At 39.6% G+C, this 23717-nt stretch overlaps 1 protein-coding gene across 2 annotated transcripts in view; it reads right to left on the bottom strand.

Moving 5' to 3' along the window:
* Nucleotides 1-23717, bottom strand: part of LOC117495311 (diacylglycerol kinase beta) — a 133906-nt gene that overhangs the window by 41380 nt on the left and 68809 nt on the right. For both annotated transcript variants that reach the window (XM_034146503.1, XM_034146504.1), the window contains 2 exons: nucleotides 20077-20237; nucleotides 4364-4428 (listed from right to left, as the gene is read on the bottom strand). In XM_034146503.1, the coding sequence (XP_034002394.1) occupies nucleotides 4364-4428; nucleotides 20077-20237 (226 nt within the window). The remainder of the gene's footprint in view (nucleotides 1-4363; nucleotides 4429-20076; nucleotides 20238-23717) is intronic.

The raw sequence follows: 23717 nt of genomic DNA on the forward strand, positions 1-23717 counted from the left end.
CTTATGTGCCCATCCCCCCATGTGCATCACACCTGACAGACACACACACACACACACACACACACACACACACACACACACACACACACACACACACACACACACACACACACACACACACACACACACACACACACACACACACACACACACACACACACACACACACACACACACACACACACACACACACAACACACACACACACACACACACACACACACACACACAACACACACACACACACACACACACACACACACACACACACACACACACACACACACACACACACACACACACACACACACACACACACACACACCAAAGTCAGCATTGTCTTCACTGGGAGAAGTCAATGCTGACACATTCTTGGCCAGGTCGCTCTTGAAAAACAGATTTTAATCTCAAATGAGACTTTTTACCTGGCTAAATAAAGGATATATAGGTGTCATTAGCACCTATATTAGGCTCCTGGAGGTCTGGATGGTGCCCGTTAGATGGTGGTGGGTCGAGGTGTCAGGAGTCACACATCCCTTTAGTCCCAACAGGCCTGGGGATGTGACTGACACTAGTGTATGTGCTAGTAGACAAGTGGGGGATGGTGTGAGTGTGTGAGAGACAAACGCACACACACATCACAGACGATGTGGGACTTTGAGTGGCAGGGTGGACAATAAATAAAGCACTGAGCAACTTTTCTCACCGGGTCAGAGGTGATCTGTCGTCCGCTCACCCGTAGAGAAAAAACGGCTTGTTCTCCACTCTGACTCCTTTCAATTTATAAAAAAATAAAGAACGGATATACACGCTGCCAAAACATCAGTCAGACAACAACAGAACAGTGGAAGTTGTCCATCAGATGTCTTTTTATATAACTCTGTGAAAAGAGGAAAACTCACAGAAGAACACAGCCTCCAGTGTTTCTGTAAATATTGTATATTACACTGCTGGTTTTATTCAGAGTGTCAATGGAGTTGGATCTGAGCCAGGAGTTGCTCACAAAGCAGAATATAAATAGTTTGAAGCATCAAAAAGCAACAGAAGAGTTTATTTATGTAAGCTGAATAAGTTCCTACACATTAATGCTTTACATCTTTTAACTCTGGATGATAATGTATCAAAGAGGAAGAGAGTAAGAGATTTATTGAAACAGAAAAACGAAATAATGTACTAGGGGAAATACAAAAAAGCTGCATCGCACAGGACATTTTGTCTCTGCCTGACAGAAAAGGAGAGAATTAGTTTGCATTTGTTTGTCATTATGGTCATGTCAATAAAGCTATTTGTATTTGCCTGTGATGCTGGAAAAATATCTGGGGCTCGGGATGGAGAAAGAGCAGAAAAGAATAGGTCTCAGAGAGAGAGAGAGAGAGAGAAGAGAGAGAGAGAGAGAGAGAGAGAGAGAGAGAGAGAGAGAGAGCGAGAGAGAGAGAGAGAGAGAGAGAGAGAGAGAGAGAGAGAGAGCGAGGAGAGAGAGAGAGAGAGAGAGGCGAGAGAGAGAGGAGAGCGCGATAGCGAGCGAGAGGAGAGAGCGCGAGTAGCGAGAGAGGATCGGAGATAGATATCGCATCGAGAGCGCAGCAGACCTCTCTTATCTATCTATACTATCTCCTCTCTTCTCTCTCTCTCTCTCTCTCTCTCTCTCTCTCTCTCTCTCTCTCTCTCTCTCTCTCTCTCTCTCCTCTCTCTCTCTCTCTCTCTCTAGTATGCAGACTAATTAACTGTGCAGGGAAGCATACATGTTGTTGTCATGATGCAAGCAACACGAAACACCAGCAACACAAACATGAGCTCCTAACTGAGTCTGTGGCATCTGAACAAGCTTTTATAATTTACTGAGTAGCCCAACGCAGTAAAAACACACAATTTGTTTTTATGGCCACTTTTTTTGTGCGGTTTAATTGATTTCTAACCTAGAGTGATATTTGCTCATGTGCTTCCTTAAGCACACATTCAGCACACACAGTTTACACAGAATGGCTTTTAGGCAAATGATGGTGCACATCTGCATGCACGCTCGAGACACCTGAGAGCATTATCACTCCACAAACACACCAATTGTTTGTTAACACACACACACACACACACACACACACACACACCTCGGCCTGAGGCAAAGACAAAAGGCAGCACACACACTCCTGCTCCTTCATTCCCCTCAGGGCTACAGTGTGTTTCTATAGAGGCAGGCTGCTGCTGTTTGTTCTCTGAATAAGTCTTCAGAGGAAGTGTGGCCACAGCAAAGGCTGCTGGGAAATCAAAGCAGGGAGACATCAAAGGCCGTGTTTCCCCCACAACTCCTGATCTTTGTGGATGGTATAGAGAGGCGAAGTCCCTCCCTTTCCGGTGGACCTCCATGGGACCTTATTTCGGAAAAAGTATGTATTGAAGTCAATGGGGAGAGAAAGATTATCTTTCGATCCCGTTTGAATTGTGCCACGAATTACACATATGATGTTTGTCAATTTAAAAGATAATTTTGCAAGTCAAAAAAATTAAAATGTGTCGTAAAAATGTGAAGTAACACTTTTTTTTGGTGTGAAACCGCTCAATGAACTACATCTCCCGTCTCGCACCACACACCAAGACGGCCGTCACGTTGGCACATTTCACTTCTTTCTTTCAGAATGAGGCGGAAAGTATTAAAAGAGGTGAAAATCACTCCAAGTCTGGGCATGTTGAGAGCTGTACATACACACAAGGGGAGTTAGTCGGTTCCTAAGAGCCAGCATGCGGGACCGGGATTCTGGGATTTGTAGTCTTTCTAGTTACGTATTTTTCATAGTCTTATATTTCAACAGTTTTATGACAAACTGTGACTTTTTTGACATGGAAATTATTATTTAAGATTGACAAACATCATATGTGTAATTCGTGGCACAATTCAAACGGGATCGAAAGATAATCTTTCTCTCCCCTTTGACTTCAATACATAATTCTTCCGAAATAAGGTCCCATGGGTCGAAAGTAGATGGGCGGGACTTCGCCTCTCTATGGATTCAGAGCTGAGGGTTGCACATGTTTACATTTGAAAGACCAGGTTCTTTATTTATCCTCTTCTTTACAAATCTCATGAAAATAAATGGTTTGTCGTGCATAGATTTGTACATTCTGGTGAGATTGAAGCAGAAAAATCTACAGGCCCATGTTAATTATTATTAAAGAAAATTCCAGTGTGGCTCATTGATATGTTTCACATTGTTTAGAGCTCTATGAGTAGAAAAAGACCAGGTTCTTTATTTCTCCTCCTAAAAAATCTACAGGGACAACATTGATTTTTATTAAGGGAAAAGGCTGTGGCTCATTGACATGTTTCTAAACATGTCTGGAGCTCTATGAGTGGTTATGCTCGTCATGGTGCCCTGAGGATGAACCCTGATGATTCCTGGTGATCTTCTGGCACTGCCATTAGTTAGATATTTGGTTTACGTTCCTCAAATGTTTTGATGGGGTGCCAATACATTTGGTTCACACATTTATGTCCCGTACAGCAATCACTAAAAGTTAGAATCAAATCAGGTCAAATATCCACACTTTGTTTAGTTTTTACCAAATACCTTCAAAACCCCATCAGCCTTAGCAGTCTTTGAGTTTAGTGCTAGTTTACCCATTGGTTTTTGACTACCCGTTATTTATTTTTAAAAGCCATTCATTTGGGAATATTGCTCATGTCAACTTACTTTGTGGAGCCACATTTGGATAACAGAGTGTAGCTGGAGAATAAACAGCTTGGTTTGGCTTAGTAAGGCGCATCTGATGCTGATTTTGTCGATCAAAAAACATGCTTAAAACAAAATGTGCCAACCAGAAAAAAAAAAAGACTGCAGATGGAAATGATCTGGCATATCTCTTCTCTTTTTAAGATGGTGTACTTTTTCCTCGTTCAATAAAGACATACAAGTAAAGTAAGTAAAGTCAATTAAGAAACAGTTATACTCAACAAAACAGTTTTCAAAAAACACCCTAACCCAATAGGACATTTTATAATTAGCTGAGAACATTACAAAAAGTTTGATCAATAATATAATTGTAAATCATTTGTGTCTGGTCTCTGGAAACCATTGAAGCCATGGCTCCTGCCCAGTTGGATTTCCCCTCCTCTCACGTCATCGGTCGGTCCAGTTTTATCACAAACACAGAACTGCCGATATATTGATTTAACTATGCAGGCAGCCTCTGTTCTGTTATTGATTGCTGACGATCGCGGCTCAGTGGGATATTGAGTTTCCAGATTAAAGTGCAAGGTCACTAGTTGGTTATGACGAGGTTTGCTTGTTAGCTAATGTAGTTAAGACGTTGGAGCAGGGGAGGGGATTTATGTTGTGAAATACCAAATATCCGCCTCCTTCTTTCCTCTCACCTGCTGTTGAACTTCTCAGGGTGCTTTTCCCGCATCAGATGAAAGCGATGGGCGATGGAGGCATCCTGCAAGAGATAACAGAAGAGATCAGAATAAGAATCATAATACTTTATTTAGGGGAAGATTGGGTATGATAAAACTAGATAAATATTATAATATAAATAAAAATAATAATAAAATGTTTTTTAAATGTAATTTAAAGTGCACCTATCATGCTATTTTAAGGCATATATTATGGGTCTCAGATATATACAAATATATAAAAACATGTCTATGATGTGTTTTGCTCAAAATACAAACGGATCATGCATTTTAGAAATCCCTCATATCCCTCTATTCCAGCCCTGTTTAGAGAAACGCGGATTTTGGGTCCTTAGCTTTAAAAAAAAAAAAGAGGAGGCGGAGCTAATGCCTGATCAGAATTCTACCGGAGATAAAGTTAAATTCTGCTGTGATAAAACGCCATCCTGTTCTAAACCACATCAAGGATTATTTCTGAAACAGTATGGAGCTCAAATGCTTTTTCTCTTGCGGGTTTATCACAAGGCGAGTTCCTTTTTTTATTTCCTGCTTTTTAAACACGTGCTCTCCAGTACAGGTTAGCTCTGAGTGTTAGCGATGCTTGCTAATGTAAACAAAGACGAGATTACGTCCAAAACACGTCAGGCATTGTTTCTGATAGCAACTTTCTGTGGGTCCACCATTCGAAATTACGTCATATCGGCAGGAACACTGGATCAGCTCCGTTGCAGCCCCGTTTTTAAAAGATTTGGGTACGGAGGAAAAGAGAGGGTTTTATTTTCTGATGCTGCGTGAGTTCCCCGACACACGAGGACACATATTTATGTATAAGGTCGCATTCACACCTAATAGTCCGCTTCTCTGGTGCGCACCAGACGACAGTTTGTTACATTGTTTCATTTTTCAGAAGGTTCGGTTTGCGTTCACACGGGCAAAACTCAAACGGACTATAAACTTTAAACACAAGTCACGTGCACGGAAATGCTGTTCAACAATTGGTCAGACATTAAGGGGGTAAAAAACGCAAATCCTGGCAATTTCTACTGGAGCCTCCGCCATGGAGCATGCTGCTGTTAATCTGGAGAGCATATCAACAGAATCTAGTGGACAGCACATATGTTTATACAATCAGACGACATGCGTTAAAAAACATTATAACACATGTAATGAGACGTTCTGCAGTAAGGAGGGACGTTTCACCGACGACAGGTGGCTCTTACTTTTATGTATAGTTGAAGGAGCATTTTGACTTTACACGACACTGTTCAACACTTCATTCTGCTTCACTCTTTCACTAAAGAAATTAAGACATCCGCGTTCTTGTGACTCGTAAATACTACGCTTCCTATGTTTTGGTGCGGACTGCGTTCACACCAGCGATGAACCGCTCCAGAGTTCACTAGCAAGCGCTCCGAGACCACCTCTTTTAAGCGGTCTTGGACTGTGTTCACACCGACCCAAACGAACCGCACCAAGCGGCTAAACGCACCAGGGTTCGATTCAACCGGACTAAACAAGGCTGGTGTGAATGCGACTTAAAAGACATAAAAAAGTGCATTTTGCATTATAGGTCCCCTTTAAATCAAATAAAAATATATACTTTTCAGTAGAAATACAAATTATCACAGAGATGAAAATAAAAAATAAATAAAATAAATGTCTTTCCTTTGAATAGAAAATCAAATAAAGTGGCTAAAATAATTAAGGTATATGTTTCAGTTGAAAGCACAAATTAATGGTAAGCTGGATATATTTTTCTGCTGTAAAGTGTATTACTTATTTACATTTCAACCACCAGTATTATTCCATAAAAAAGCAAGACATTCAGCGACTTTGGTCTCTTTCAACATTTTATAGACAAACTGATAAATCAAATATTCACTAAACATCTGCAGATGAATCAGTAATGAAAATAACCCACCCAAAACGGACAAAATAAGCTCACATTTCCACTACAATAGAATTCTCAAGGTCTGCAGATATTCAGTCAATTAAGCGTAAAATACTCAGAGAAATGGAGCTGGGACTTGTTACACAGAGCAGCGTTGAACTAGAGGTCAGGAGTTAATGGGAGCAGGGTTCAGCCCCCCCCCTCCATGTGTTTAACCTCTGACCCCTGAGTGTGACCCTGATCAGTCACGAGGGCAGCCTCAGTGTGACCTCGCTCACAGACACACACAAACACCAGCGGCGATCACGCTGTCACCACATTATTGATGTTGTACTTTTTTAAAACACGCATTCATTTTCCTTATTTCCATTCATCACAGGAAGGCTTCACTCTCACAGGAGCCTCAAAAAAGTTCAACAGAGCTTTGTTCCCTAACATGGTCAACTTGCTTTCATAATAATACACTATATTAATCAGATAACTCCAATCAAAACTACGCAACCAAACTGCATTGCCAATTAAGATTTTCTAGTGAAATAATTACGTTCGTTGTTGACATATTACAAATCCATTTCTAATCAAAGTCTGTGAAAGTCATACAAACACAAATGGGACATTGTAGACGCTGTTGGTGTCATGTTTGTGCCAATGGTCACCAATTTACTATATAATTTATATATACATAAACTACTATACAATATATGTAAAAAACAGTATTTTATTACACTGTACAATGTTCAATTTTACATTTAGTTATCTACTTACACGTTGTGTTACTTGCACAATTGTTTTGCACTATTTTTGCTTGAATGTTTTTTTTAAATTTTATTATTTTAATATTTATATGTATATATATATATTGTATTTATTATTTATATATTTTTTATTACTTTATTTCTATTTCTTCTTGACTATTTTGTATTGTATTTGATGCATACAGTACAATAAGTATGTTGCATTGTTGGAGAAGCCTGGGACTTCCGATTTTCTTTGCAAAACTACACAGTAGCTATTTTGCACATATATAACAATAAAGCTTTTGAATCTTGAACATCCACTGTAGTCTGACACACAGGACATGCAGCAGGGATCTGGACACTTTCAGTGACTGATGAATTGAACAGAGCAGCTTTAATTTGACTGTAAGTTGAGTTTGAGCAGAGCTTCTCCCCTGCAGCCTGAGATTCGTCTGTCACAGATAAACAGCCGCTGTACATGTAGAATAAACTCAAGATGCACGGACTCAGAGATTACATCGACTATATGTCAGAGGAAGCAATATAGCTAACATGGATGTATATGTGATAGAGATGGTGGATGTAAAGTTTCACTCTGATGGTGGAGTCAGTAATCATGTTAACATATTAAAGTCTTTTATTTTACAATAACATCTTCTGAGTCTGCCTGAAGTGCCTAACAGAGACAAGACGCATGACATAAGCCCACTTACGATATGAAATTAGGGCATATACTTTAGAGAATGTGTCTGGTAAAGTTTACTTTTGGTAAACTGGGTTTACAGTTCAATATATTCATATAGGGGATACAATACAACGATCTTTAGACACCACCGAACAAAAATAGGCATTGTCAAGAAACGATCATGAGCTGCGGAAGTCTTCGCAATATAATGCTTTTTCCAAATGTGAGTAAATTAAACTAATTCTGATGTAGTGGTTATGACCATAGTTATGATTAACCACCAATATTATGATATTTGGGACCAGTCCCTTACAAAGTCATCAAGAGTTCCTGTTAACACGTATGATATCTCCAATGAAGAAACTGACAACCAGGCTAAAATATCTTGATTAGGGTTTATAAAACAGTTGTGCATTCACAGTAAAGTATTGCATCAAGCCTCTCCTGACAGGCAGAAGCATGTGTGATGGCCGTCTGGCGCCCTGCCTGTCTGTGCAGCTGTGAGGTGTTTCAGCGCTGCAACAAGGAGAACGAAAGGTTGTGACATGACAGCTGGACAGGTGCAATTATACGCATCCTCACTTGTCACCCTCAGAAACATCCTCTGGTGCGACAGGGCTTCTCTTCACCAGACACTGCGGCGATGTGCTGACATCCCACAGCATCAGCAGGAAGGAGGTCTTTAAATAGAGCTGCTGCTGCTGTAGCTGCACAGAATCTGATACTGGAACCAGGGCAGCGAGGAGACGTCACAGGTGAACTGCTCTGCAAGACACATAGGACCACCTATATGTGGTGCAGGAATGAGTCCTAGAAGCTGGAAATGAGGCAGCAATTAAGCACTTCTCTTGTCTCGGAGTAAACACTTTTTTGTACGCGTTTGTGGTTAGATGCCTGAAATAAGGATGGATGTCTCCATTGGACTCCTTTGTTTACACACATAATGACATCACTTTGTAACACGTGCGCTTCTATTGGGGTGATAGGCTATGAGGTGTGACATCTCTAAGCGGTTGACCAATCACAACAGAGCCGGCCAGCTAACCAATCAGAGCAGACTGGGCTCTGGTTTCAGACAGAGGGTGAAAAGAGGTGCTGCAGCACAGGCTGTATGAGAACAATAAAGAGCTTTTTGAACATTAAAGCATGGAGACATGTCCCAGTAGAGACACTACATACTGATATACACCTGAACATCAGCAGGAGAGGACTCTTTAAAGTAGAGACACTACATACTGATATACACCTGAACATCAGCAGGAGAGGACTCTTTAAAGTAGAGACACTACATACTGATATACACCTGAACATCAGCAGGAGAGGACTCTTTAAAGTAGAGACACTACATACTGATATACACCTGAACATCAGCAGGAGAGGACTCTTTAAAGTAGAGACACTACATACTGATATACACCTGAACATCAGCAGGAGAGGACTCTTTAAAGTAGAGACACTACATACTGATATACACCTGAACATCAGCAGGAGAGGACTCTTTAAAGTAGAGACACTACATACTGATATACACCTGAACATCAGCAGGAGAGGACTCTTTAAAGTAGAGGCACTACATACTGATATACACCTGAACATCAGCAGGAGAGGACTCTTTAAAGTAGAGACACTACATACTGATATACACCTGAACATCAGCAGGAGAGAACTCTTTAAAGTAGAGACACTGTACATACTGATATTCACCTGATCATCAGCAGGAGAGGACTCTTTAAAGTAGAGACACTACATACTGATATGAACCTGAACATCAGCAGGAGAGAACTCTTTAAAGTAGAGACACTACATACTGATATACACCTGGAAATGTTTTACAACACAAATACATGCTTTTACGTGTCCTGAAAACAGTGGTTGCTAACAAGTGTCTAATTGAGACTACCGAACGCTAACATTCTGAACATTAGCCGCATTTAGCCTAACATTAGCTTTTTACTTTTGGCAATTGCATTTACGCTTTAAGAATCATAAAAGTTGTGTTGATATGTGGAGATGATCTTGCTGAACAGAACGTGTAAGTATCATAAACATGTCTTTGGCAAAAAGCGTATTTTCTGCAATAATCAAGAATCAAATGGAAAAATCCTGTTGCCTTTCAGTCGAGGGAGCCTTTGAGTTACAGACATATAATAAGTCATCGCTGCAACACTCAAATAAAAAAAAGGTGATTCTTATGGCAAGGTTATTCATCACAACACATAAAATAGGAAATGTGTTTATGGTTTGCCTCAGGAGACTTAGATACAAAACAGGGAGTTATGTTTCAGTGATTTTGGGACAATGTGTGCAGCACAGCGTGTGGATCGCGGCCAGACAATGACACAAAGTGGCCGTGAAGCTTTCCAAAAACATGACGGGCTGCTTCATGTCACTAAATCTGCTCTCAGTTCCTCTGCTGCAGGCAATCACTGACCAGCCACACTTTTCTGCATTCTGTCCCCCGCTGATAAATCTGTTTGTAACAATATGTGACATTTGCCGTCGCCTATAGTTGCCTGTGTGATGAAGGTTGTTTTGATCTTGCCATTTGAAGTTGTGCACATGGTGCGTGGGGGCAAGAGGAGGTGCTATTGGATGGGTGATGTGAAAAGTGGGAAGGGAAAAAAGGGAGAGACAAACAACAACCAAAAAACTAACAAAAACGGTAGCTGGGAAATGTCACCTCAGAGGGACCCACAGCAGAGAAACAGGTTAGTTCAGCACTATAGAGTTTCACTGGCCTCTGGTGAAGGGCTTAATGTCAAAGAGAAATGTCATAGTTAGCTTCTAGTCTATCATATCCTATGATACGGTTATACTGGGAAGCTCAGGTTAGCAAAGCAATCTTAACACACACTGTCTTTGATTTAAGTCTTGTGTGATTACTTTATATTTCAAAGAACCTACACTCATACTTACATACATGTAGTAAAGCTCTGTATGGTAAGGATACTAACATGGTGAGTCAACATTATGTGATATTAAATCAAACCCTTTTCTTAGTTTTTCTGACATTTTGATTAATTTTTACCAGTTTTTTTGTATGTTTGCTCATCTCATAATTTAGACATATATAAATGTGTCGTGCATGCACTTTGGAAAGGGTTTTCCCCAGTAGTTTATCTTTACTTTTACTGCCAAAAATGGACTTTTATTTCCTTCTATTTTTTGTATTATTTGATACAGCCTTTTGACTTTGTTAAAATAATTCTCTATTCTTTACAGTCTTTTCTGCTGTTATTTGATTATCTCAAAGCCAAAGGTACATAGGCCTAACATGAGCAAGAACATGTGTTTATTCATCTTTTGAAGTCTGCAAAAATAATATTATGTTATGAAACGAATAAACAGATAAAATATCAAATCTGTGGAGCTTCTTTTTTAAATGTTTAATAGAGCAAGGATCCCTTTTTAAAAGAGATGTAGAGCAGAGGTTGACATCAAGCTGATCAACAGAGTTCACAAAACTGTCATACAAATGTTTTGGTAGTTTCTTGAATAGTTATGAGTATCAAATGTCACAGAGAAACATTTCCTAACGTTTGAAGCCAGTTTTTTTTAGAGGCTCAGAAGACAGGCAGGCTTTGACTCTTGGTAGAAAATCTCTGTCCCCCAAATATCAACTATTCCTTTCAAGTTATGTTTGTGGCTTGGAGTTAGACTTTGGCTCTTCTTCACACAGTTTCTCAGCAAGAGTAGTGCTAGGTGTGTGTTAAAGTCCACATGTTTGTGTGTGTGTGTGTGTGTGTTCCTCCCGTCTTGAGGAGCAGCCAGGTGTCACTCAGCGCGGTCGTTCATTACGAGGTAACCTGGCCTGAAGCTGGCAGCCGCTCACTTCCTGTCACTGATACTTCCCCTGACCTTCAGAGAGAGCCAGCTCTATCTCTCGCTCACAAAACACACACATCATTTTATACACACACACTTTTCTGATCCTTGTGGCCCTGCTTGTTTCCTGAACAAACACTAACACAGGACAGGATTACGTTTAATCTAATAGAGTCTTTTTCTTAGTCAACTGACCCCATCTCCAAAGTCACGGAGTAACTTTACAGCTTTTACTGTAAAACAAACCCAAGAACAATCCTGATCTTGTGAATTTTTAGAGGCAAACACTCACCAACCGTGGCACTGAATTACATCCAGCTTGCCTGAGGTCTCAATCAACGACATGTGTCTCTTTACAATTATCTGATGGCAATTTAAAATCTTTAAGGCAGAACATAAGTTTAATAAACCGGGAAACAGACAATTTCTCATATAGCTCTTTGTATAAAAATGTGTTTCCTATTGAAGTGCAACTAGGGAAGAAGAAGAGGTAACAAGGAACATTTAGGCCACAGAGTCCTGACAAAATGTCCATTCATTCAATGTTTGTTCCCTGTTGGACTTTATAAAACAGGCAGCAGTGGATTCACCGTTTGAAGCCACTCACTTACTCGTTACTAATTAGGTCAACTGTGTTTGAGTACCAAAAAGCCATCACTTTAACAGAACGATGAAACTGGAAATATAACATATTCCATGTTCAAATCCCCTCCAATGGGAAACCAGGTGGGAGACCGTTTGCTTAAATGCCTGAATGTATCAAGTGTCGAACACATTTGGCTGAATCTGCAGCTTTTGGGAATATTTAAATGTAAGAACATCATTTGCATAATCTGGTATTTTTGGTTTCTGACGCAACTGCTTATTTATTTTCTGTGCTTTTGTTTCCTTGACTTGATACTAGGTCTGGGGAACATATCAGTATTATATTTATAGGACTTGACCTAGATTTTGGAGCATAAGAGTTGTCTTTCACTGGTTTTAAAGGCTGCATTACGTTAAAGTGAAGTCATTTTCTGATGCTACCAGACGTACCTAGACTCTCTAGTCAATATATTACAATTACCAATACTTATCTATCAAAATCTCACAGTGTTAATGGAGATTTTGTGAAATCACTGATTGTCAATCTTTGCATTACATTACATTACATGTCACTTGTTAGACGCTTTTATCCAAAGCGACTTACATACTCAATACTGTGACCAATCCCCACAGGAGCACTTTGGGGTGAAGTGTCTCAGGGACACAACGACATGCTGACTGCAGTGGGGTTTGAACCCATGACCCCCTGATCCCAACACCAACGCACAACCCACTGTGCCACACGCCTCCACAAAATCTGCCTTTGCAAAATCAACATCAAGGTGTTTTGGTCAAGATTAAACCACAGTACTACTGGACAGAAAAGTGACCTAAAACATTTTGTCTAAATGTAAATAAAGGATACAAGTTGTTGGTGTTACTTTAAAACTCACGATTCAAAGATTAAAAGCTAATTATTGGGAAGAGTAGTTGAAAAAACACCTAATTTACTCCGTTTAGTAGCTGTTCTGGATCATATTTGTAAATTCAACATGTTTATTTTCTACTTTCTTGTTTATTCCTAGTCTTTTAATTGTTATCGTACAATGCCATGTCTTTTTATGCTGCTGCAACACACACATTTCACACATTTGGATCAATAAAGTACTATCTTATCTTGTCTTATCTTGTATCAGATAATCTCGGATTGAAAAAAAATCTCTATTTCTCAAAAAAGCAAAATGTTAAAATTCATAAAACACAAATTCAGCTCCAGAAAAGCTACTAAATGAACCTGGTGGTGAGATTTTGTTTTCCAGAACCGCAATCAAATCTGCACAGGGAATCAAGATGGCTGCCATGCATTACAGTCTTCTGCCAATCAGGTGAAGGGAGCAGCTCGAGACTTATAAGTCCATCAGGAGAGGCCCAGGATCGTCTAGCAGGAGTGTCTCTGTGGCACAGTCAGGGATCGAGGTGCACATTAGGAACTGGCTGTTAACGATGGGAATCATCTTGCAGGGCGCACATTCGAGAGCATGCACATACATACACATTCACACCTGAGACCCTTCCTCAGAAGCTGCTTCCCAGAGACTCGCGCTGCAGAGAGATCGGCTTCCTCTCCGCAACACGAGCCTCTTTAATGGCTGCTGACATGGTGTGATTTCCTCCTCTCATATTCCTCTCGCCAGATTCTTTCCAGGCTGCAGGTCAAGTGAAAGTACTTTAGGACCCGACACCGACCTGCAGGCTTCAATCCACCGCCTCTATTTGTAGCAGGTTTGTAGATAAAGTGTTTAATAATTTAACAGAAAGCATGTTTAGAAACTAATCTAACCTCAGACACATCAAAGAATCTATGTATTACATTAACGCAATATCCATTTTCTTTTTTTATTACTGCCGAATTGTACTCCATATTTTATTCCATTTTATTCCTATGTAAATACTGCTAATTGTTTTATTATTTTTTATGTTATTATAGTTTTCTGTGTTTTTAAGTTTAGTTTTACTTTTATGTATGCACCACGACACCAAGTCAAATTCCTCGTACGTGTCAACCTACCTGGTAATACACCTGTTTCTGTTTCTGATTCTAACGCTTTAAAATAATTATTTTAGTATCTGCCACTGAATCAAATTCAATACTGACGTTTAAAACAAATTATCCCATGGCTTTGTTGAATACTGGATTCTGATTGGTCAATTTGCGACATTCTGCACTCTATTATTTCTCTATAGCAGACTGCTGCTAAGGATTCTCTGATCATTGGACAATATCCAATGATATTAATCTGCGGAAACAAGTCTGATAAACTGTGGCCATAAAAACACATTGGTTTCCATTACGGAGGTTAAAAGGAACAAAAAGATGGACGACAGAGAAATCGGCAAATAAAGAGGACGGAAATATCTGTAACTGCATCTGAGCTCATCTCGTTACTGGCGGAGCTAATACATGCATAGAATTATATGGAGCCACATGAAGATGTGAAAGGAGGCAAGAAGCTTCATAAGTATTCCTATGGCTTTCTTATTTCTTAATACAAGCAGCCACTTTCTACCAGAGGCTGATCCTAAACCTTTTATAAAGACGATTGTATAAGACAAGGATTTACTGTCATCTTTCTCATTCTTTTCCTAAAAGGTATACTTGTATTTGGAGTTTAGGATCTTAGTATACTAAAAGTACAGTAATCATAATGGATAAGTTCGTTTTTTGTATTGATATTTGAATGTTAGATCTATATCATATGTCTAGAATGGACTTGTATACATGTTTTGTAACTGTGTAGTAGTATTTAAAGATAGCGTGAGACCTCTCATATTTAGTTTTCTAGCATTCAGCAAAGGAAACTGCTTATGTGGAATAAGAGCTGTTTGTGAGTGGATTTTTGTAAAACTACATTGGAAAGACTCGTGTCAGCTAGGTGTCTCTTCTGCAGTTAAAAGGATGAAAAACGTTATGTTTGTTAGAAAGCCATTGCTATATATCACTGCTATGTGTAACATATACTCTTTCGCGATTAAGTATTGATATTACTGGCTGCTGCTTTAATACCTATGTATATGTTGGATATCTTTTCTCACTTGTATTTTAAAGCATTTTTATCACACCACTTTATTTATATAGTTAATACACTTTATTTAAATATTTAATACACTTTATTTACTTATTTAATATACTTTATTTAGTTAGTTAATACACATTACTTTTGCCTTTTTATCTGCACTGTCCCCTTTATTTGAATTTCCCCGCTGTGGGATTTATCTTAATCTCAATCTTTATTTATTTATATAGCACATTTAAAACAACCTCAGTTGACCAAGGTGCTGTACAGGGAATACATACAATATAAACTAACACAATGGGAGTAAAATAATAAAACAATAATGAAAAACATGGTAAAAAGCACAATAATATACATAATTTCTGAAGTCTGATTATTTTCCAAATGTAAAAACCTTTCCAAACTGTTTTTCTCATGTAAAATCTGTGAATATATTGAATAATGTTCCCTCTGCTTTACAGTTCTGAGAGCCACATGCTCCACACCATGTCATCCACATTAAGTCAGCGAGATAAAGGACAGATGACGGTGCAAGCTTTTCAGACTCGGCCTTGCCAGCCTCCCGTCTCCCCGGCAACCAAACCCTGCGCTGGGATGGCAGGAAATGCAAACCCTGTATGGTAAGTAAACCAGATTTGAGGGTTACTAATGGCTACCTCATTGGTGTGAGTCAGAGATTGGTTTGCTCGGGTGTCGTGCTCTCAGATCCTCAGCCATCTGTCACCGTGGCGATGTGTTTAATGGCCGTGAAGCGCTGGAGTGTTTGTCAGAAAACAGACACAGCTTCAAACAGACGGCAAATACATTAAAGAGTGAAGCTGGTGCTGTTGTTTATTTCCCCTAGTGTCAACAAAGCTCATGAAAAATGTAAATAAGACTGTGTTCGCCTTACAACTTCTCAAGTGTGTCGCTCATGCTCATTTTCAGGTTCATATCAGTATGTAGTGTCTCTACTTTAAAGAGTCCTCTCCTGCTGATGTTCAGGTGTATATCAGTATGTAGTGTCTCTACTTTAAAGAGTCCTCTCCTGCTGATGTCCAGGTGTATATCAGTATGTAGTGTCTCTACTTTAAAGAGTCCTCTCCTGCTGATGTTCAGGTGTATATCAGTATGTAGTGTCTCTACTTTAAAGAGTCCTCTCCTGCTGATGTTCAGGTGTATATCAGTATGTAGTGTCTCTACTTTAAAGAGTCCTCTCCTGCTGATGTTCAGGTGTATATCAGTATGTAGTGTCTCTACTTTAAAGAGTCCTCTCCTGCTGATGTTCAGGTGTATATCAGTATGTAGTGTCTCTACTTTAAAGAGTCCTCTCCTGCTGATGTTCAGGTGTATATCAGTATGTAGTGTCTCTACTTTAAAGAGTCCTCTCCTGCTGATGTTCAGGTTCATATCAGTATGTAGTGTCTCTACTTTAAAGAGTCCTCTCCTGCTGATGTTCAGGTTCATATCAGTATGTAGTGTCTCTACTTTAAAGAGTCCTCTCCTGCTGATGTTCAGGTTCATATCAGTATGTAGTGTCTCTACTTTAAAGAGTCCTCTCCTGCTGATGTTCAGGTTCATATCAGTATGTAGTGTCTCTACTTTAAAGAGTCCTCTCCTGCTCATGTTCAGGTTCATATCAGTATGTAGTGTCTCTACTTTAAAGAGTCCTCTCCTGCTGATGTTCAGGTTCATATCAGTATGTAGTGTCTCTACTTTAAAGAGTCCTCTCCTGCTGATGTTCAGGTTCATATCAGTATGTAGTGTCTCTACTTTAAAGAGTCCTCTCCTGCTGATGTTCAGGTTCATATCAGTATGTAGTGTCTCTACTTTAAAGAGTCCTCTCCTGCTGATGTTCAGGTTCATATCAGTATGTAGTGTCTCTACTTTAAAGAGTTCTCTCCTGCTGATGTTCAGGTGTATATCAGTATGTAGTGTCTCTCCTGTGACATGTCTCCATGCTTTAATGTTCAAAAAGCTCTTTATTTTTCTCGTACTGCCTGTGCTGCAGCACCTCTTTTCACCCTCTGTCTGAAACCAGAGCCCAGTCTGCTCTGATTGGTTAGCTGGCCGGCTCTGTTGTGATTGGTCAAGCACTAAGAGATGTCCCGCCCCCAAGCCTATCACGTACAATGTGTTGGAGCGCTAGCCAATAGATCGCAAGTGTTACATAGTGATGTCATTATGTTACAGAAGACTATGCAAATGCTTTATGAAGGAAATGGAATAAACACATTTTTTTAGTGCGTTCTCAAAGTCATCAACATTTTAAATAAAAAATAAAGCAGCTTGGTCAGTCAAGTGTCCAACTGTGTCGCTCCAATATTTTGTTATGTATACATATAGCTGTATAGCTGTCCACTGATACTGTGATGCACACACTAAATGCAGAGACACAATGTAACTGTGTATGTGATGCTTTGTACGTGTGTGACCAATAAGATGTAAGGTTGCAACTGTCCGTAGTTATAATAGCAGAGTAAAATAGCAACAACGTCATTGGGGTAAATGGATGGTTCAAACCAACACGGGACTTTTTATCCAGGAAACCACTATTCATGTGAAACCAAATCAACTTATGAAACGTACTTAAATGTGTCACATGCATAACTAAAGTCACATAAGAAACCTACTTATTTGAACCCAAATCATGATCTAACACTAAACCTTACCAAGTGTTAACCAAACATAATCAACTCACGTCATGCAATGTAATGCTACATTAAAGAGAAGATGCTAAAAGACTGTGTTAACGTCAGCGACAGACCATCTGCTGTATTTGACGAGATAGAAGTGAGAATATGTACGTCTGTTAGATCGATTCACATAATGAATTATAGTGAGAAACACTGGATGCAAATATTACATCATGTTGCACCTGTATCCAACTCTCAGTGTTTCCAGGATTAACCTACATCATTTCCACAAGGCGAGAATATAAACAAATGCAATTGCATCATACCATATGATCTTATAATGTATATATTTAACATTTGGAAGTAACTACAACCATCATTAAAAAAGGAGTTTGAAGTCGAGTTGCAGACATTAAAACTATTTTCTACAAGCACCATCACCTCGAAACCAAAACAGCCCATTAATATAATCTTCTACCTTTAGTGCTGCATCTTGGATCAACATGTGTTTAACCAGGACAAGGTACACATAAGAATATGCATATGAAGCCCATATGGCAGTGACTTTAAGAACAGTATGTCATTGCATTTCTGTGAGACGCTCTGCTGACGCGTATGCAAATATCAGTGGGGGTGCAGTTCTATAGCATCAGTGCTTCATCCTCTTCTTGCCAAAACCCTTTTTACTTCTACCTGCGCACATATGTCCTCTCCACACATATGTCATCACTGTTTATGTCATTTTATATTCATGCGTATGTGCTGTACTGTATACATCATGAGTTTGGCCACTTTATGTATTCATTAGCTTAATGCTGCTTGATTTGCATTCAAAGTGCTGGTATATGAATTAAGTTGCTCACAATGTCTAGTTTCACGGAAAAAATAAAGTGCCTATTATTTATTGGATGCAGGCAAAGTCTGTATGTTGATGAAAGTGGAGTTAATTTAAATAATTAAACATATGCGGCTGCCTTTTTGTCCTGAATAAATACAGAAGCCACACATTGCTGCAGTGCAAAGTGCAGACAAATCCTCTCTTTGAAGCCAAACGAGCCGAGCAGCACAGCGATAACTTCTCAAAAGGCTTTTTTTCTGTCACCTCTCTATAAATGTCCCTGAGCCTTTATACCAGTATCTCCATCAGGACAAGGTAAAAAGGTTGCTAAGCAACTGGGACCTGGCAGCATGTTTCTTTCCTCCAATTAAAAGAGGGACCCTGCCCAGGAGAGAGCAGAAAGTCACTGATGAATCTGCTAATTGCTCGAGTCCACACAGACCAGGTAATCTTCTACCGTGTTGTTATTGTTGCCACCTGTCTCAGGGCGGGATTTTGGGAAGATTTAGTTATTTAGTAGATTTTATCAAGTGTGTTTTAGCGTTTAATTAGTTACAATTTTATGTTTATACTGATCCCTGCTTCCAATTTACATTGGGTCATTTATTTAGATCATTTCCTAACGTAATTTTCCTTATTTGTGTATAAGGATAATCAGACATGTTTTCCCTTTAATGATCCTCTGAATCTGAACTCTGTTTCCTATTACAGGTACGTATGGAAATGACCATGACACAAAGACATTCATGCTTGAAATGTGTCGGCATCTAATCAAATAGATGTTAGAGTCAGAGGTAAAGGGATTGTTAATTGTAATTAAGCACTAAAAGGACATATTTTAGAAGCTCATGAAGCAAACATTTTCAACCAATACCTGTTGTATTCAAAATCAAAATGAATGTAGGTTGAGGTTGGAAATGACCATCGTTGTGTATGCCTAATATAGTTTCAGGTTCTTCAAGAAGTATATTTAGTAACTAGATCATGGGGGACATTAACGTGAATACAAAGATATATGACAAAAGATAAAAAAGATAAAAAATGTCAAGGTTCTGGCGAATACTAAAGGATCAGCAAAACCGGTATCATCCTGTGGGAAACCATGAATGTCTGCTGAACTTTACGATGAGATAATTCACAGGACAAATTGAATGTTTGACCTGCTGGTGACACTGGAGGAGAAGTCAGGGCATCACCAAAGCAATAAGAATTAATCCAATGGGAAACATGGAGATCTGTACCAAATGCTGTTGAAATCGATCCAATAGTACTCAATAGTTTCTCCTTATATCTACCTACTTGCCTCCCTATATACCATTCTTGTGTTTGCCTTGTATAGTTTCAGGTTTTTTAAGAATCATACAGTATCTAGTAAATTAACTCAAACCGAAGACCATATGTTTCCCTTTTAAAACCCAACTTCCCAACAGTACCCACCATGTTCGAGCCACACCAGGAAATAGAATCAGTCAGACTTAACATTAAATGCTCAGTTTGCTTACCACTCCAATAGAGAAGTAGTTGTTGACGATGCTGTAGGGAACGGGGTCTCCTTTTTCCTCCTTGTCATCGGGGACGATGTCGATGTTCCAGCGGTCGAGCACCACCTCCGCGCTATGCTCGATGTCCCGGAGGAACTTCAGAAGGCTGCCGCCCTCGTAACCTGCAGACAACAACAAGAGGGGAAGGAACGATGAGTGAGAACACAAGATGAAGCACAGACAAAAGAACAGAGTGGATGCATAATAATGGTAAATAGCACAGGTCCATTGCTGTGTACTTAAAGAAATGTTATGTTTTGTTTCAGCAAAATCTTAAAGGTCCCCTATTATACTGTTTTTCATCAATATATTATAGGTCTCAGATATAAACAAAACATGTCTCTGAAGTGTTTGGCTCCAAATACCAAATGGAACTTTGCAGCATCCCATAATCCCCTCTGTTTCAGCCCTGTTTCAAAAGTGTTGATTCTCTGTCTGTTACTTTAGATGAAAATAAGGAGCCCCTCCCCACGCCCCTCTGAGAGATATTTGGTTAAAAAGAACACAATGGTGCTCTAGGAAGAGATTCAGGTGATAAGGTGGGGGGGGGGTTACCTTAGTTGGTGATTGGCTAATGGTTACACAAGCCAAAAAATCGGATTGGTCTATGAGAAAATGACTCGACTTCTCACTTTTTTAGGTCAGTAATCAATTTCCTGACAAATGTAATATCTGACTTGCTTCATAAAGGATGTGCTATGGGTTGTGGTTACCTTTTGATACAAATATGTTACCTTAGCATTGTCTTTCCTGTAAGTACATTTGGATTCATGCAGATTTTCCCAAGCCAAAATTAGCTACAGTTAGCTTGAATTACGGATACACCTAGTTTACGAAGCCCCAGATCTCACTCCTTTCCAGCTGCAATCGTTCAAATATGGTAACTTGTGGATCCAAATACAGAGCAACAGGTAAAATCTCAATAAAATAATCCACATCCACAAACCCCAGGGCTACGTCTACTACGTATTTACAGTGCGTCTTGACCCCATCCAACACCTTTGGGATTAACATTGCCTGAGGCCAGGATATATTGCCTGAATACGACCTCACTAATGCTTTTGTAGCTGAATGAGAATAAATCCCCAGAGCCAGGTTTCTAAATAATCTAGAAATCCTTCAGAGAAGAGAGGAGGCTCTTTTAGCAGCAGATTGCGGCATTAGATACATTTACCAATTACATACGGGTGTAATCTTTGAAAACAAGGCATGTCCACAGACAGAAATCAATTAGGCTCTTTTACTAAATAGTCATTTAAGGACATACAATCTCACAAATGTGGAGGTAGAATAGATTAAAGAAGGAAACAAATTGATCAACCCTTAGTTCATTGAAGTTCCTGTCTACCTTTCCTAGATTTTCTTTGGCTTAGTTTATGTTTAAAAGCCAGAGGTGGGAAGTAGTGGAGTACAAATACTTTGTTACTGTACTTAAAGGTAAGGTATGTAATTTTGGAGAAACCAGCTCGAGTGCGCTAGAATTTGAAAATAAACAACCGGAAAAAATCTGCCCCTTCCTTCAGACTTCCTTACAGAGCCCCTCCTCCAACACACACGAACGCGCACATGACCAATGAGGGCACGAGATAAGTTTGTGCACAGATGGAAGGCTGACAGGCAGGTAGGCCATCCAGTTATTTTAGCCGGGCCGGCTCAGATGATTGGTCGTGCTTTTTACAGAGCCACGGCTTCCACAGATGATAATTAATGTATTTATTGTCAAAGCATTTAATATATTCATTGCTATCGGGATGTTAAGAGCATTCCATGGAATATAACAAAAAGTGTTTCTGAAATAAATTACATACCCCACCTGTAAATGTTTCTGGTATCAGTACTTTACTCCACTACTTGTTTTTCTAACTTTTTACTTCTTACATGTTTAACACAAATCCCTGTACTTTCTACTTCTTACATGTTGAACCCAAATACCTGTACTTTCTACTTCTTACATGTTGAACACAAATACCTGTACTTTCTACTTCTTACATTTTCCAAACAGGCTGGTTCCTTTAGTTTGAATGTGTGTTTGGTGGCGTGATCATTATTATTTAGAGTCATTGCGTGCCTATTGATTTGAACACGATCCGTGTATCCATCATTTCCTGGTCTTCTCTAAAGAAGAGGGACCAATGAAAACGTTGTCATGTTGCCGTTGTTCAGCATGGAAACATTCATTAGCTAACAATGACATTATTGTTCTATTAATATAAAGGGAGGTCAGGTACTCTTTAAAACAGCTGCTAGTTATGGGTACTTTTTACTTGAGTACATTTCAAAGCCCATACTTCTTTACTTTTACTTGAGTAAAGAAGTTTAGTCAGTACTTCTACTTTTACCAAAGTATTTTTAAACACGAGTATCTGTACTTCTACTTGAGTAAAGGATGTGTGTACTTTTGCCATCTCGGTTAAAAGCTCACATCTAACTGGATTGGTGTTGTATATTGGTTGAAACATGACACACAATGGCACTGATTATGCTGCCATCTCTCCCCTCACCAGCTCAGAGAACAGGGCCCCTGGGAGCCCTCAGGTTTTGCTCCACAGCTGACAGCCTATTCAGCATCCAGGCATCTTATCAGCAAAGAGGCGGAAGTATGTTTTAAAATGTTCTTAAGGGCGTGACGCATTAATTATCACACAGGGAGCATCGTGTGTGAAATATGAACGGGTTTACATATTCTCAAAAGAAACTGGTGCCCTTAATTTCAGAAGGAACAATTTCCGTTTCGTATAAAAACAATTGTCTTTCCCGCTGGATGTGTTCACACACTCACACACACATCATCACACACTGAGGAGATCTTGAATTGTTTCCGACAGTCTCAAATCTAAAGATGACAACAAGAAGACATCCGGAGAAGCTTTTGTAACAGACGTCAAAAGATTTACTCGTTCTTTAAGTATTTGACATAAAACAAAGAACTGGACAATTAAAAAGTTTGACCTGCTGCTCCCTACCTACTTACATTCCTACCATCTTATCTCCTTCCCTCCCTACCTACATCAATAACTACTTTCCTCTCTACAAACTTACCCCCTACCTCCTAACCACCCTACATACTTTCCTATAGTATTCCTATATACTTACCGCCCTACCTACCTAACTTCCTTCCTACTTACCTTCCTTCTTTCTTAACTCCTTACCTCCTTCCTTCCCTCCCTACCTACTAACCTTACTTCCTACCTACATACCTCCTTCCCTCCCTACCTACCTGCCCCTTCCTTTCCTCCCTGCCATTTTATCGCCTTACCTACTAACACATCCTCAATACCAACCTTCCTCCCTACCTGCCTACTTGCCTCCCTTCATCTATCCCTCTCAATCTACCTACCTCCCTTCCTTCCTAGTTACCTTGTTACCTCCCTTTGTCCATCCCTATCTATCTACTGTATGTCTATTACTTACCCTCCTACAAAGCTACTTAATACGCTACCTATTTACCTCCCTCCCTATCTACTTAACTCCCTACCTCCCTACCTACCTACCTACCTACCTACCGACCTACCTACATACCTTGCGACCTACCTTGCGATCTACCTACCTACCCCCTTCCCTCACTTTCTTCTTCACTACCCGTCTGTAATCCAACGAATCAA

The sequence above is a fragment of the Trematomus bernacchii genome, unplaced genomic scaffold (genome assembly GCF_902827165.1).
Source record: "Trematomus bernacchii unplaced genomic scaffold, fTreBer1.1, whole genome shotgun sequence".
Lineage (NCBI taxonomy): Eukaryota > Metazoa > Chordata > Actinopteri > Perciformes > Nototheniidae > Trematomus > Trematomus bernacchii.